This window comes from Daphnia pulicaria, chromosome 2, assembly GCF_021234035.1.
Source record: "Daphnia pulicaria isolate SC F1-1A chromosome 2, SC_F0-13Bv2, whole genome shotgun sequence".
NCBI lineage: Eukaryota > Metazoa > Arthropoda > Branchiopoda > Diplostraca > Daphniidae > Daphnia > Daphnia pulicaria.
Window position 1 is genome coordinate 12,849,288 of NC_060914.1, and position 12,583 is coordinate 12,861,870.

Genomic DNA, 12,583 nt, shown 5'->3' on the forward strand with positions numbered 1-12,583 from the left:
ACATGTTGAGCAATTGATAAGACTTGGGCTGTCGGTCGTGAAATGGCGAAGGCTAACGACGCGGCCGAGGATTTCGTGACGTGTGGCGTTTGTTTATGGGAATACGACGAAGAAATCAGAAGACCCAAATTCCTACCATGTTCGCACACCGTTTGCCTCGAGTGCCTCAAGGTAATACGATTTTAATAACACTTTGTCTGCCATGGAGAAAATTAAATTCTATTCATTTGCCAGGAAATACGACGAGCAGACAGTATTACGTGCCCTTTCTGCCGCAAAGTTGTTACAAAAGACGCCAACAGTCCAGGGGCCGAGTGGATCCTGCCCAACAACTTTTACGCCCTTCAGCTCCTGAAACTGAATAAGCAAAAGGCTGTTTCACGCTCAAATGAAGCAAATTCACCGTAAGATTGATTCCGAATGATTTCCACGTTCTATTTAACTGACTGAAATTTATTGACAGGTTGAAGAATAAGAATATTGAAGATCTCGTCAAATTAAAAGAAGAGCTGCTGAAAATGAGAGACGCTGGAACGAATAAATTAGCGTTGGCCATTCAGAAACGCAAAGAAATTGAAGAGCATTTGGAACTTGTCATCAAATCCATCCGTGCTGCAGAAGAAGAAGCCATCAAATGCCACGATGAAAATAACTTTGGCCTAGCGGAATTGATTTCCATCTTGGAGACAAACGCCAGACTGGGATCCAATACTTTTACGTTAGATAAGGAAACAAACATCTCTTCCGAAAAAGACTTTGTTTTGTTAGAGCTGCTGTCTTTGGTGGAAGGATCCACATCCGAAGATACTGCCGAGGTGCTGACCAAAAAGATGACCGAATCTATTGAATTGTACGAGCGAAAATTGACTGATGCCACTGCCGTAGCTTCAAAGTTTGAACTCCGCCAGAAAACCAAAGTTCAAGTTCATCTGTCAGACGAACGTCATCGCCCCATCCAGACCTGCGCCTGGTTAGAAGAAGGATTCCGTTTCCAGCCTCTCGATTCATCTTTAAGTGATGCTCAAGTCAAACAAGATTCATTGCTGATCTATCACGCCGTTTTCTCAGCTCTTGAACGACAAAAGATTCCGTTGAAAAATGTGCAGAAATCAACAGCAAGTGCTTTACTACCCACTCCAACTGCACCAGTGCTTCCCACCGTATCGGCCAAGTGCAAATTCATTCCGGGAAATCTATCGGCGAAATTTATTCTACGTCTGTTTCAATCGGGTAGATTAAAAGGCGAAATTCACATCCGTCCAGTGCCCACATTCCATCCGGATTTTGTACAGAAATTGGGCGATTTTTGCTACAAATCTCCGAAAAACTTTTCCAGCGTCATTGACAAGGTAATTTCATTTCAAACATGACATATTAATTCATATAATTCTAATCTCATTTCAAATGCAGGCCATGTCTGGAGTGTATGTCCAGTTCTCGATGATCCATCCACAATTCCAACCTGAAATTCCCAGTATGATTGGTCACGGTTCTAAATGGGATCGCAGCTACGATTCCTTTTTCAATCTGACAGCTAACGAAGTCGATGACGTCGGCATCACTTTAGTCAAGTCCTCTGCCACTGGTAAAATTACCGGCTGGAATTTCGTCTTTGTGTTGGTGCCCAACGAGGATTTCCATCGCCACGACCTGCACGAAACGGTGACGAGCAACGAATTCTTTGGCCGCGTGATGGACCACAAGATGTTGGAGCACATGGTCAACTTGAGCACAGCCAGTAAATACGAAAGAGAAAAATACATCATGACCCTGGAATCCCAGTCCTGAGTTGTAAAAGTTGTTCCCAGTTAGTGTTTATATCTTTCTCCATTGATGACGCTGCCAAATTGGATTACGTTGAAATCCAAATAAAAACGGGAAATTTTAATTGTTTTTAAGAGTTTCTTATATTATATAGTCAGTATTACTAACTGCGTTTGGGTCGATTACGACGAAGGTTTAATCTCAAGATAAGATTTCCATGTCGACAATACTGATAAGCGGAACAGTTTTTAGACATTTTTTGAATAAGCAATAGTCGAAAATGGCTACTTTGAGCGTTAAGTTATTGGAAGAACTCGTCACTTGTAACATTTGCTTAAACCAATACGATGAGGGAATTAGGAAACCCAAATTTCTGCAGTGCAGCCACACCATTTGTCTCGAATGCTTCCAGGTATACGAAATGTTTCAAATGATTTTTAATTTCTCTACATTCTTTAATCATTGATCAAAAGGCGATACGTAATAGGGACACTATCGCATGCCCTTTCTGTCGGACATCCACATCAAATGGCCATATCTATGAAATCGAATGGATTCTACCCACCAACCAATACGCTCTGGATATTCTCAGATTGATGAGAACTGCATTAAAGGTGGAAGAGGATAATCAATTTATAGCTGCACTAGCCATGAGGTATTGTGGAGAGATGGAGGAAGCCTTGAATGAAGAGAGCATATTGGACCAGGATCAAGAACAAGAGACCGAAACCGATTCGTGTGATACGAGCAATTCAGAAACGTTCGATCAGGAACTGAAAAATGTAACTGAAAAACGTATTTCGGATTCTATTTTTACCTTGTTTTTTTCCCGATTATACTATGCTCTTATTTTACTATTTTGCATAGTGTTGATGTTATTTTTCTATTGCCTTCTTTTTATATTTGTAAGCGTATTTCTTTGTGATCACAGTGGAATTTGTAGTGATCTCGTCGTGTGGTTTATCCAACACTTTATAAAATGGAGCGATCTACTTACCCCAATGTTATGAAGAATTTTAGTAATATAAGAATAATAATATCAGTTAATACCAGTAAGTAATACTTTTGGTGAATTTACCTTTGGAACTCTTGTTTGCTTTGTGACAGATAGCAACAAAATTGGTTGCCATTTTGTTTCTGAATCTCACATACTGTAATTTCTTGAGATTTTTTAAATCGTATTATACCACATCGTGGTACGTAGATATAGTTTACTCGGCAAAATTAGATTTCGAATAATTTTGTTCTAATTTTTTCCCAAGTTTCAATTTTCCCGCTCTTATTGTTGTTATATCGATTCATAGATGGCTCTTCGATCTGTTTATTTTTAGAAACGATGTTGAAACGAAATAGTTAGTCGTTCACTTTGCTTCTCTCGTGTTTTACAGTATAAAAACCATTTAAAAAACATTAGAAACATGGCTATGGCTAACGAAGTAGAAGATTTTGTCACTTGTGGAGTTTGTTTGCAAGAATACGATGAAGAAATTCGGAAACCAAAATTTCTCCAATGTACCGCACGACACACGGCCTGCCTGTTGTGTCTCAAGGTAGCAATTTTTCGCGAAAGAATACTCATTGAAACTTACAGCTTAAAGCTTTACGATAAAATAGGAAATGCGCCAGGGAGACTTGATTACTTGCCCTTTTTGTCGCGATACTTTCGTCAAGTTTGATGTTGAAAGTCTGCCAAACAACCCTTATGCACTCCACATGCTTAAATTCAAGGGAAAAAAGGAAGAGCCACCATTGCTACCAAAACCGGTTGAGATTGTTACTACTCCTTTGTAAGTATCTCAAATCGTAAAACAATTTTCTCTTCACTGACACAAAAAACACACTCGTATTTAGGGCAGTCAGCTGGTGTGTGACTTGTGGATCGGCAGAGAAACCTGGATGTGCTCCATCTGGTCACTCATCAGTTAACATGACAGCTGACATAATTAGAAATTTAGAAGCCCTTCTAAAATTAAAAGAAGAACTGATGAAAATGAAAGACGTTGGGACCAACCATCTGACTATGGCAATAGAGGAACGCCAGAAAGTTCACGAACAGCTTGCTCTGGTAATGAAAGCCATCCAGTCATCTGAGAATGAAATCAAGAAACTTCAAGATGAGAATAGTTTTCACATAGCCCAAATGGTTTCTGTATTGGAAAGAAACAAATTGAAAACTGATGTTGACTCGCAGGATGGTCAAAAGAAAGAACTGTACTTTTCAGAGTTGATGTCTCTGGTCGAAGGCTCTACCGCAGACGATACGGCAGACACTCTCAAACAGAAAATGACGCAATTGGTCGAACAGTACGAACAGAAATTTAATGAAGCCACAGCTCTTGTATCCGAATACGAACTTTGTAATAAAATGAAAATCAGCGTTCATCTGTTCGACGAAAACGATCGCCCTATCCCGACATGCAGTTGGTTAGAAAAAGGATTTCGATATCAACCCATCACTCCAGCCTTAAAAGTACCACAAAATCATCAAGATTCAGTATTGCTGTCGCATGTCATTTTCTCGGCATTGAAACGACAAAAAATCCCATTGAAGTGTGTGCAGCAGCCAACGAACGCAAGCACATCTTCTACTACGATACCTTTACCGCCTTACGTATCTGCTAGTACCTCTAATAAGTTCATCTTGGGGATATCTTCCCTATTCATCTTAAGACTCTTTCAGTCAGGGTGTCCTAAAGGTGAAATCCACATCCGTCCAACGCTCACATTTCACCCTGCTTTTCTCCAAAAACTGGGCGAATTTTGTTTTAAATCTCAAAAGAAATTTGGAGGTAACATCGACAAGGTAATTACTCGAATTCGTTTAGTTCATACGTAATTATTTAATCGTGTTGAATTTGAATAACTTTGTTCTGAACAGGCTTTGGCGGAAGTGTGTGTTTCATTACCTATGGTCCACCCACAACCACAATTCCAGTCTGCTGTTCCCAATATACCGCAATCCAACAGCATTCAGAAAGCGTCAAAATTAGGTGACGTTGGCATCATCTTCAATAAAAACACGGTTTCCGAATGGAGCTTCATTTTACCACTGAAAGAATTCCTAAATCCCAATCAAGCGGTGCACGTAAAATCAGAAACAAACAACCAGCTCTTTGGTCGTGTTGTTAACCTCCATGTGATGGAAAGTATGATCCAACTCAGCAAGTCTAAAAAGACCGATAGAGCGTGTTATACCCTAACTCTGGAATCTCAATAGTACTCTGTTATCTGCTTATCTCACACTCCAAGGTTTAATTACTAACGAGCCGTCTTGTTACAGTGTTGGCAATAATCAAGTTTTATAAAGAAACAATACACCTGATTGGATTTATTATAATAGCGTATCGAAAAAACAATTTATCAATCTAGATTATTTGATTTATTTCATTCTCGCTCAGTTGCAAATTTCCCGTAGTGATTCAGTAGTCAGTACATCAATACCGTATCAGATTCGTTCTTTAAAGTTTTATATTTTTTGTTTCTTTATTTTATCTCTGGATTTTCTTATTTTGTATTTACAGACTTACAGTTGGTCATAATAATTCAGTGCGATTCAGAAATCGCGCCACTGTGGTTCAGAATTTCGCCGCTGCATTCGTATTTTCATGACATGACAACACGACGAAAGTTTTCGCCATTTTGTTCCGAAAAAGGTATTCCAAAATCGTTACGGAATTGCGGTGTCGACTGTAGATCTACATTTTCAGCATTGAAATTGAATGGTAAATTATAGCCTAGTTTGGATTTCTCAAATGTAATTAATCCTAGACGTTGCTGTGTGAATTTACAGGCAATCTGGCATATAATTTCCACTTGGCCAAATAATCGATCACGTGGACTGAATCTGCTTACCATTTTGCCGAAATGTCGTCAGTTGTTAGCTGTACCTGTTCGGATGGACGTCTCATCTCACGCAGAAACACTACAGAGGTAGTAGAGTAATTTTATTGATCTATTTCTCTGCAATGATGCTATAGATTTTATTAGTTGGTGTTCAGGTTGGAGATCCCGTTGCCTAACTGTTGCAGAATGTGAGAACTCAACAAAGTCTGAGCTCCATGGCCGGCATCATTACAGTGGTTTTGTTGGAGCCAGCTGGTGAAAGGTGTGATAGAGTCAAGTTGAGCTGCAGCTGCTGCATGCAGTTTATCGATCTAGTGTTATCCTGAAGTGTCACTGCAGGAAGACTTTTTGAAATGGTAAGTTGATTGAGTTTATTGGTTGTAACTTGGGAAGTCTTGCGTCTTTTTTTTTAAAATTAAACTGATAAGTGAACTCTGATCTGATGTAGATAACAAGTGGTGCTATTTCTTGCTTCCAAATAATAGTTTCCGTGAAAGATATCAGATAGCGATCAGCTTCCTCTGAGTTAACAATTTTCTTCTGATCTAACTAGAACAAAAATTTCCACTCTGTATTACCAATTTTTTCTAACACTTAAGAATTAGATGTACAGAATTATCTTTTCATGGGATTTAATCTTCATTTAAAATTTCATTTGCCAATAGAATCTTGGAAAAATGTCTGTCATTTGTTTTACACTATTTCTTTTGCATCTTAAGTTTGATCATTGAAAATAAAATTCTTTTTTCCCCATAGGACTTGGTGATACTTATAAACTCTGCCTGTGCTGTTCAATGTGCAGTGGTTTGGCAGCCTGTTTCCAGCTGAGAGGTGTGATTATGCAGCTGATACAGGATTGAAGAAAAAGAACTGAAGTAGCTGTGCTGGTGTTCTCCTGAAATTGCTGTGCCACAAGAGTTGAAGATAGTGTTTGGTTCCTCATAGAAGTTTATTTAAAGAGTCTGGAGATGATCAGCCACTTCTGCCAATAACTTATGTAAAACTTCTAAGTTGTAAGAAATATACGTGAGAAAGTGCTAAACATGATTTTTTTACAAGTTTTAACAAACAGCAAACAAAAAACTTTAAAAGGAATTGCTTTATTGTCCCACCTCCACCCACAATTCCACCACTTTTTACAATCACACATATACATACATACACTTAAGTTAACCCGTTGGCTGCCACGCCATACAACCCTAGGTTGTTCTCTACTCTCTACGCGTCATGTCTGAAGGATCCATGACGCAAGGTGGGACTTGCCATTGCTGACAAGGGGGAACTATGGTGCATTGCCTTATAACAGGCTTGCCTTGCGGCAAAGTTTGGGCTTGGCGACATTCCGACCTCGCGGCATGAAATCCACGAGGCCGACCAGCGCGGCCCTTGCAAAGGAGCTAGGGGAGAACAAAGGCGTGGCAGACAACGGGTTAACTAACACAAACGAACACACATTACAAACAACAAATGATGATCCGCGCTGACACTTTGGAGATACCGGAGATGTTTTAGTGTCCATCTTCTCGACGTCTCCTCTGCATTACCTGAATAAAGAAAAAACAGTTGTTATTAAGAGAAATGCCAATAAAAGTTACACAATACAGATAGAAACAATAGCCAGGTTTTTTAGCTCAAAGATTTGAAGATGCAATTTTTTAAAATTAAAATCAAGCTTGTAATATTGAGAACTGTAAACAGAACAAAGCTCACTCGCTAGTTTTTTGAAAAAAATTCCGGAAGTATACCGGAAGTAACCACAGCACCTTAACCATTGAGCTGTCGTCAAATTAAACCACATATTCGTGATCCCTATGAAATTTGGGGTCGATTAGGTGTGATTTAAACGAATTCCAAAATTTGGCCAAAATCGAGAATTTTCCTGAGACATAGAGCTGTATTTCACGACGGCGTGACAAAGACATATCATTATAAGAGAGTAGTAGATGTACGATGGGGAATTTCAATTGACTAGGCGAAGGTAGACGAGAGATGGAACAATGGAAATGATATGCAGAGCGATGAAAAACGAGATATAAAACACTACGATGCAACGATACAGAACAGGTTCATGCAATACAATACATGCCATATAATTACATGCAAATCCATTAAGGAGCCGGAATATTGGCTTCCTGGTCATCCCCATGTCCGCGGATGTGGCGATGAATGATGGAGACAGATCCCTGGATGGCCATCAGACGGCACTTCCTCCGGAGGCGGCGCCAAGGAGCCGGGGGGATGTTGAGGGCGACGGCCACTGCGTTGTTTGAGGGGAGCCAGGATCCCAAGGCGCCAATAACGAAGGGCAGAGTTAACCCCAGGCAGCTGTATTTCTCTATTTTTCTGAAGAACAGAACAGAACAGAACAGAACAGAACAGAACAGAACAGAACAGAACAGAACAGCACAGTACAGAACAGCACAGAACAGAACAGAACAGAACAGAACAGAACAGAACAGAACAGAACAGAAAAGAACAGAACAGCACAGCACAGCACAAAACAGCACAGAACAGCACAGAAAAGAACAGAACAGCACAGCACAGTACCCTGGTAGCACGCCTCTATCTATAGGATGTACGTCGCCCATCTTTTGCAGCCGAGTGAGATGTCTTAACCCGACGTCCATAGGATTGCCTATGTCTATACTAATGTCGCGCTGTAAGACATCCAAATGGGTACGGCTTACAGCCGTCTTCAAAAGACTTAAATTTAAGCAAAAAGAAAAAAAGAAACGTTTCTCGATGGGCGCGAAACCACGTTCTTTGGAGTGGTACTCCAGTGCTCTACCCACTACACCACTCTATATTGCTTTTAAAATGTGTTTTGTTCAACGGCTTTAAATTAATACTAGCAGTTAAAATTATGAAAATGTAAAGTCCTTGTCTTCCTCATCTATCCTGTGGACAGATAATTTAGACATCTCACAGACGTCATGTTACGTCTGTCTGTTAAGCGTCTAATTTCTAGACACAAATGGATGTCCGTGATCGTATGAGAAACGTAGATCTATAGGACATCTATACGAAGATAGCATAAGGCCGTAGTAAATTGAGTATCCATGTGATATCCAATTTAGGTTGCAGATAGATCAGATTTGATTTAGACATTAAGACATCTATATGATAGACGATGGATGTAAGTGTGCTACCAGGGTACAGAACAGCACAGCACAGAACAGAACAGAACAGAACAGAACAGCACAGTACAGAACAGCACAGCACAGCACAGAACAGAACAGAACAGAACAGAACAGCACAGAACAGAACAGAAAAGAACAGAACAGCACAGAACAGCACAGAAAAGAACAGAACCGAACAGAACAGCACAGCAGAGCACAGAACAGAACAGAAAAGAACAAAACAGAACAGAACAGACAAGAACAGAACAGAACAGCACATAACCGAACAGCAAAGCACAGCACAGCACAGCACAGTACAGCACAGCACAGAACAGAACAGCACAGCACAGAACAGAGCAGAACAGATTAGAATAGAACAGAACAGAACAGAACAGAACAGAACAGAACAGAAAAGAACAGACAAGAACAGAACAGCACAGCACAGAACAGAACAGAACAGAACAGCACATAACAGAACAGAAAAGAACAGAACAGCACAGAACAGAACAGAACAGAACAGAACAGAACAGAACAGAACAGAACAGAACAGAACAGAACAGAACAGAACAGAACAGAACAGAACAGAACAGCACAGCACAGTACAGAACAGCACAGCACAGAACAGAACAGAACAGAACAGAACAGAACAGAACAGAACAGCACAGAACAGAACAGAAAAGAACAGAACAGCACAGCACAGCACAAAACAGCACAGAACAGCACAGAACAGAACAGAACAGAACAGAACAGAACAGAACAGAACAGAACAGAACAGAACAGAACAGAACAGAACAGAACAGAACAGAACAGAACAGAACAGAACAGCACAGAACAGAACAGCACAGAAAAGCACAGCACAGAACAGAACAGAACAGCACAGAACAGCACAGAACAGAACAGCACAGCACAAAACAGCAGAGAACAGAACAGCAAAGCACAGCACAGCACAGAAAAGAACAGAACAGAACAGAACAGAACAGAACAGAACAGAACAGAACAGAACAGAACAGAACAGAACAGAACAGAACAGAACAGAACAGCACAGTACAGAACAGCACAGCACAGAACAGAACAGAACAGAACAGAACAGCACAGAACAGAACAGAAAAGAACAGAACAGCACAGCACAGCACAAAACAGCACAGAACAGCACAAAACAGCACAGAACAGAACAGAACAGAACAGCAAAGAACAGCATGGAACAGCACAGAACAGAACAGAACAGAACAGAACAGCACAGCACAGAACAGAACAGAACAGAACAGCACATAACAGAACAGAAAAGAACAGAACAGCACAGCACAGCACAGAACAGCACAGAACAGCACAGAACAGAACAGAACAGAACAGAACAGAACAGAACAGCACAGAACAGCATAGAACTGCACAGAACAGAACAGAACAGAACAGAACAGCACAGCAGAGCACAGAACAGAACAGAAAAGAACAAAACAGAACAGAACAGACAAGAACAGAACAGAACAGCACATAACCGAACAGCAAAGCACAGCACAGCACAGTACAGCACAGCACAGAACAGAACAGCACAGCACAGAACAGCACAGAACAGAGCAGAACAGATTAGAATAGAACAGAACAGAACAGAACAGAACAGAACAGAACAGAAAAGAACAGACAAGAACAGAACAGAACAGCACAGCACAGAACAGAACAGAACAGAACAGCACATAACAGAAAAGAAAAGAACAGAACAGCACAGCACGGCACAGAACAGCACAGAACAGCACAGAACAGCACAGAACAGAAAAGAACAGAACAGAACAGAACAGAACAGAACAGAACAGAACAGAACAGAACAGAACAGAACAGAACAGAACAGAACAGAACAGAACAGAACAGAACAGAACAGAACAGAACAGAACAGAACAGAACAGAACAGAACAGAACAGAACAGAACAGAACAGAACAGCACAGAACAGAACAGCACAGAAAAGCACAGAACAGAACAGAACAGCACAGAACAGAACAGCACAGCACAACACAGCAGAGAACAGAACAGCAAAGCACAGCACAGCACAGAAAAGAACAGAACAGAACAGAACGGAACAGAACAGAACAGAACAGAACAGAACAGAACAGAACAGAACAGAACAGAACAGAACAGAACAGAACAGAACAGAACAGCACAGTACAGAACAGCACAGCACAGAACAGAACAGAACAGAACAGAACAGCACAGAAAAGAACAGAAAAGAACAGAACAGCACAGCACAGCACAAAACAGCACAGAACAGCACAAAACAGAACAGAACAGAACAGAACAGAACAAAACAGCACAGAACAGCATGGAACAGCACAGAACAGAACAGAACAGAACAGCACAGCACAGAACAGAACAGAACAGAACAGCACATAACAGAACAGAAAAGAACAGAACAGCACAGCACAGCACAGAACAGCACAGAACAGCACAGAACAGAACAGAACAGAACAGAACAGAACAGAACAGAACAGAACAGAACAGCACAGAACAGCACAGAACAGCACAGAACAGAACAGAACAGAACAGAACAGCACAGCAGAGCACAGAACAGAACAGAAAAGAACAAAACAGAACAGAACAGACAAGAACAGAACAGAACAGCACATAACCGAACAGCAAAGCACAGCACAGCACAGTACAGCACAGCACAGAACAGAACAGCACAGCACAGAACAGCACAGAACAGAGCAGAACAGATTAGAATAGAACAGAACAGAACAGACCAGAACAGAACAGAAAAGAACAGACAAGAACAGAACAGAACAGCACAGCACAGAACAGAACAGAACAGAACAGCACATAACAGAACAGAAAAGAACAGAACAGCACAGCACGGCACAGAACAGCACAGAACAGAACAGAACAGAACAGGACAGAACAGAACAGAACAGAACAGAACAGAACAGAACAGAACAGCACAGCACAACACAGCAGAGAACAGAACAGCAAAGCACAGCACAGCACAGAAAAGAACAGAACAGAACAGAACAGAACAGAACAGAACAGAACAGAACAGAACAGAACAGAACAGAACAGAACAGAACAGAACAGAACAGAACAGCACATAACAGAACAGCACAGCACAGAACAGAACAGAACAGAACAGAACAGAACAGCACATAACAGAACAGCACAGCACAGAACAGAACAGAACAGAACAGAACAGAACAGAACAGAACAGAACAGAACAGAACAGAACAGAACAGCACAGTACAGAACAGCACAGCACAGAACAGAACAGAACAGAACAGAACAGAACAGCACAGCAGAGCACAGAACAGAACAGAAAAGAACAAAACAGAACAGAACAGACAAGAACAGAACAGAACAGCACATTACCGAACAGCAAAGCACAGCACAGCACAGTACAGCACAGCACAAAACAGAACAGCACAGCACAGAACAGCACAGAACAGAACAGAACAGAACAGAACAGAAAAGAACAGACAAGAACAGAACAGAACAGCACAGCACAGAACAGAACAGAACAGAACAGCACATAACAGAACAGAAAAGAACAGAACAGCACAGCACAGCACAGAACAGCACAGAACAGCACAGAACAGAAAAGAACAGAACAGAAGAGCACATAACAGCACAGAACAGCACAGAACAGCACAGAACAGCACAGAACAGAACAGAACAGAACAGAACAGAACAGAACAGCACAGAACAGCACAGCACAGCACAGCACAGCACAGAACAGAACAGCACAGAACAGAACAGAACAGAACAGAACAGAACAGAACAGAACAGAACAGAACAGAACAGAACAGAACAGAACAGAACAGAACAGAACAGAACAGAACAGAACAGAACAGAACAGAACAGAACAGAACAGAACAGAACAGAA

General features: G+C 41.0%; 1 protein-coding gene and 1 long non-coding RNA gene across 3 annotated transcripts; both read left to right on the forward strand.

Annotated features, from left to right (window-relative positions):
• The first annotated feature begins 38 nt into the window (after positions 1-38).
• On the forward strand, positions 39-5,101 carry LOC124326142. Of its 2 annotated transcripts, XM_046784806.1 has the most exons (8): positions 39-171; positions 235-404; positions 464-1,349; positions 1,411-2,176; positions 2,238-3,314; positions 3,379-3,551; positions 3,616-4,567; positions 4,643-5,101. In XM_046784806.1, the coding sequence occupies exons 1-4, from the start codon at positions 43-45 to the stop codon at positions 1,786-1,788; spliced, it is 1,563 nt and encodes a 520-aa protein (XP_046640762.1). In that variant the 5' UTR covers positions 39-42; the 3' UTR covers positions 1,789-2,176; positions 2,238-3,314; positions 3,379-3,551; positions 3,616-4,567; positions 4,643-5,101. The 2 variants fall into 2 exon arrangements, with proteins under 2 accessions (XP_046640762.1, XP_046640761.1); XM_046784805.1 differs by lacking the exons at positions 39-171; positions 235-404; positions 464-1,349; positions 1,411-2,176 and having other exon boundaries at positions 3,076-3,314.
• Positions 5,102-5,395: 294 nt separating this feature from the next.
• On the forward strand, positions 5,396-6,649 carry LOC124327842. Its single transcript, XR_006916217.1, has 4 exons — positions 5,396-5,486; positions 5,555-5,694; positions 5,752-5,963; positions 6,364-6,649. It is a non-coding gene; the product is annotated as an uncharacterized LOC124327842 (long non-coding RNA).
• Positions 6,650-12,583: the final 5,934 nt, after the last annotated feature.

Coding starts and splice junctions, on each gene's coding strand:
- LOC124326142 (XM_046784805.1), top strand. CDS start 3,183: ATGGCTATGGCTAACGAAGTAGAAGATTTTGTCACTTGTGGAGTTTGT. Junction 3,315..3,378: donor CCTGCCTGTTGTGTCTCAAG/GTAGCAATTTTT, acceptor ACGATAAAATAG/GAAATGCGCCAGGGAGACTT. Junction 3,552..3,615: donor GAGATTGTTACTACTCCTTT/GTAAGTATCTCA, acceptor ACTCGTATTTAG/GGCAGTCAGCTGGTGTGTGA.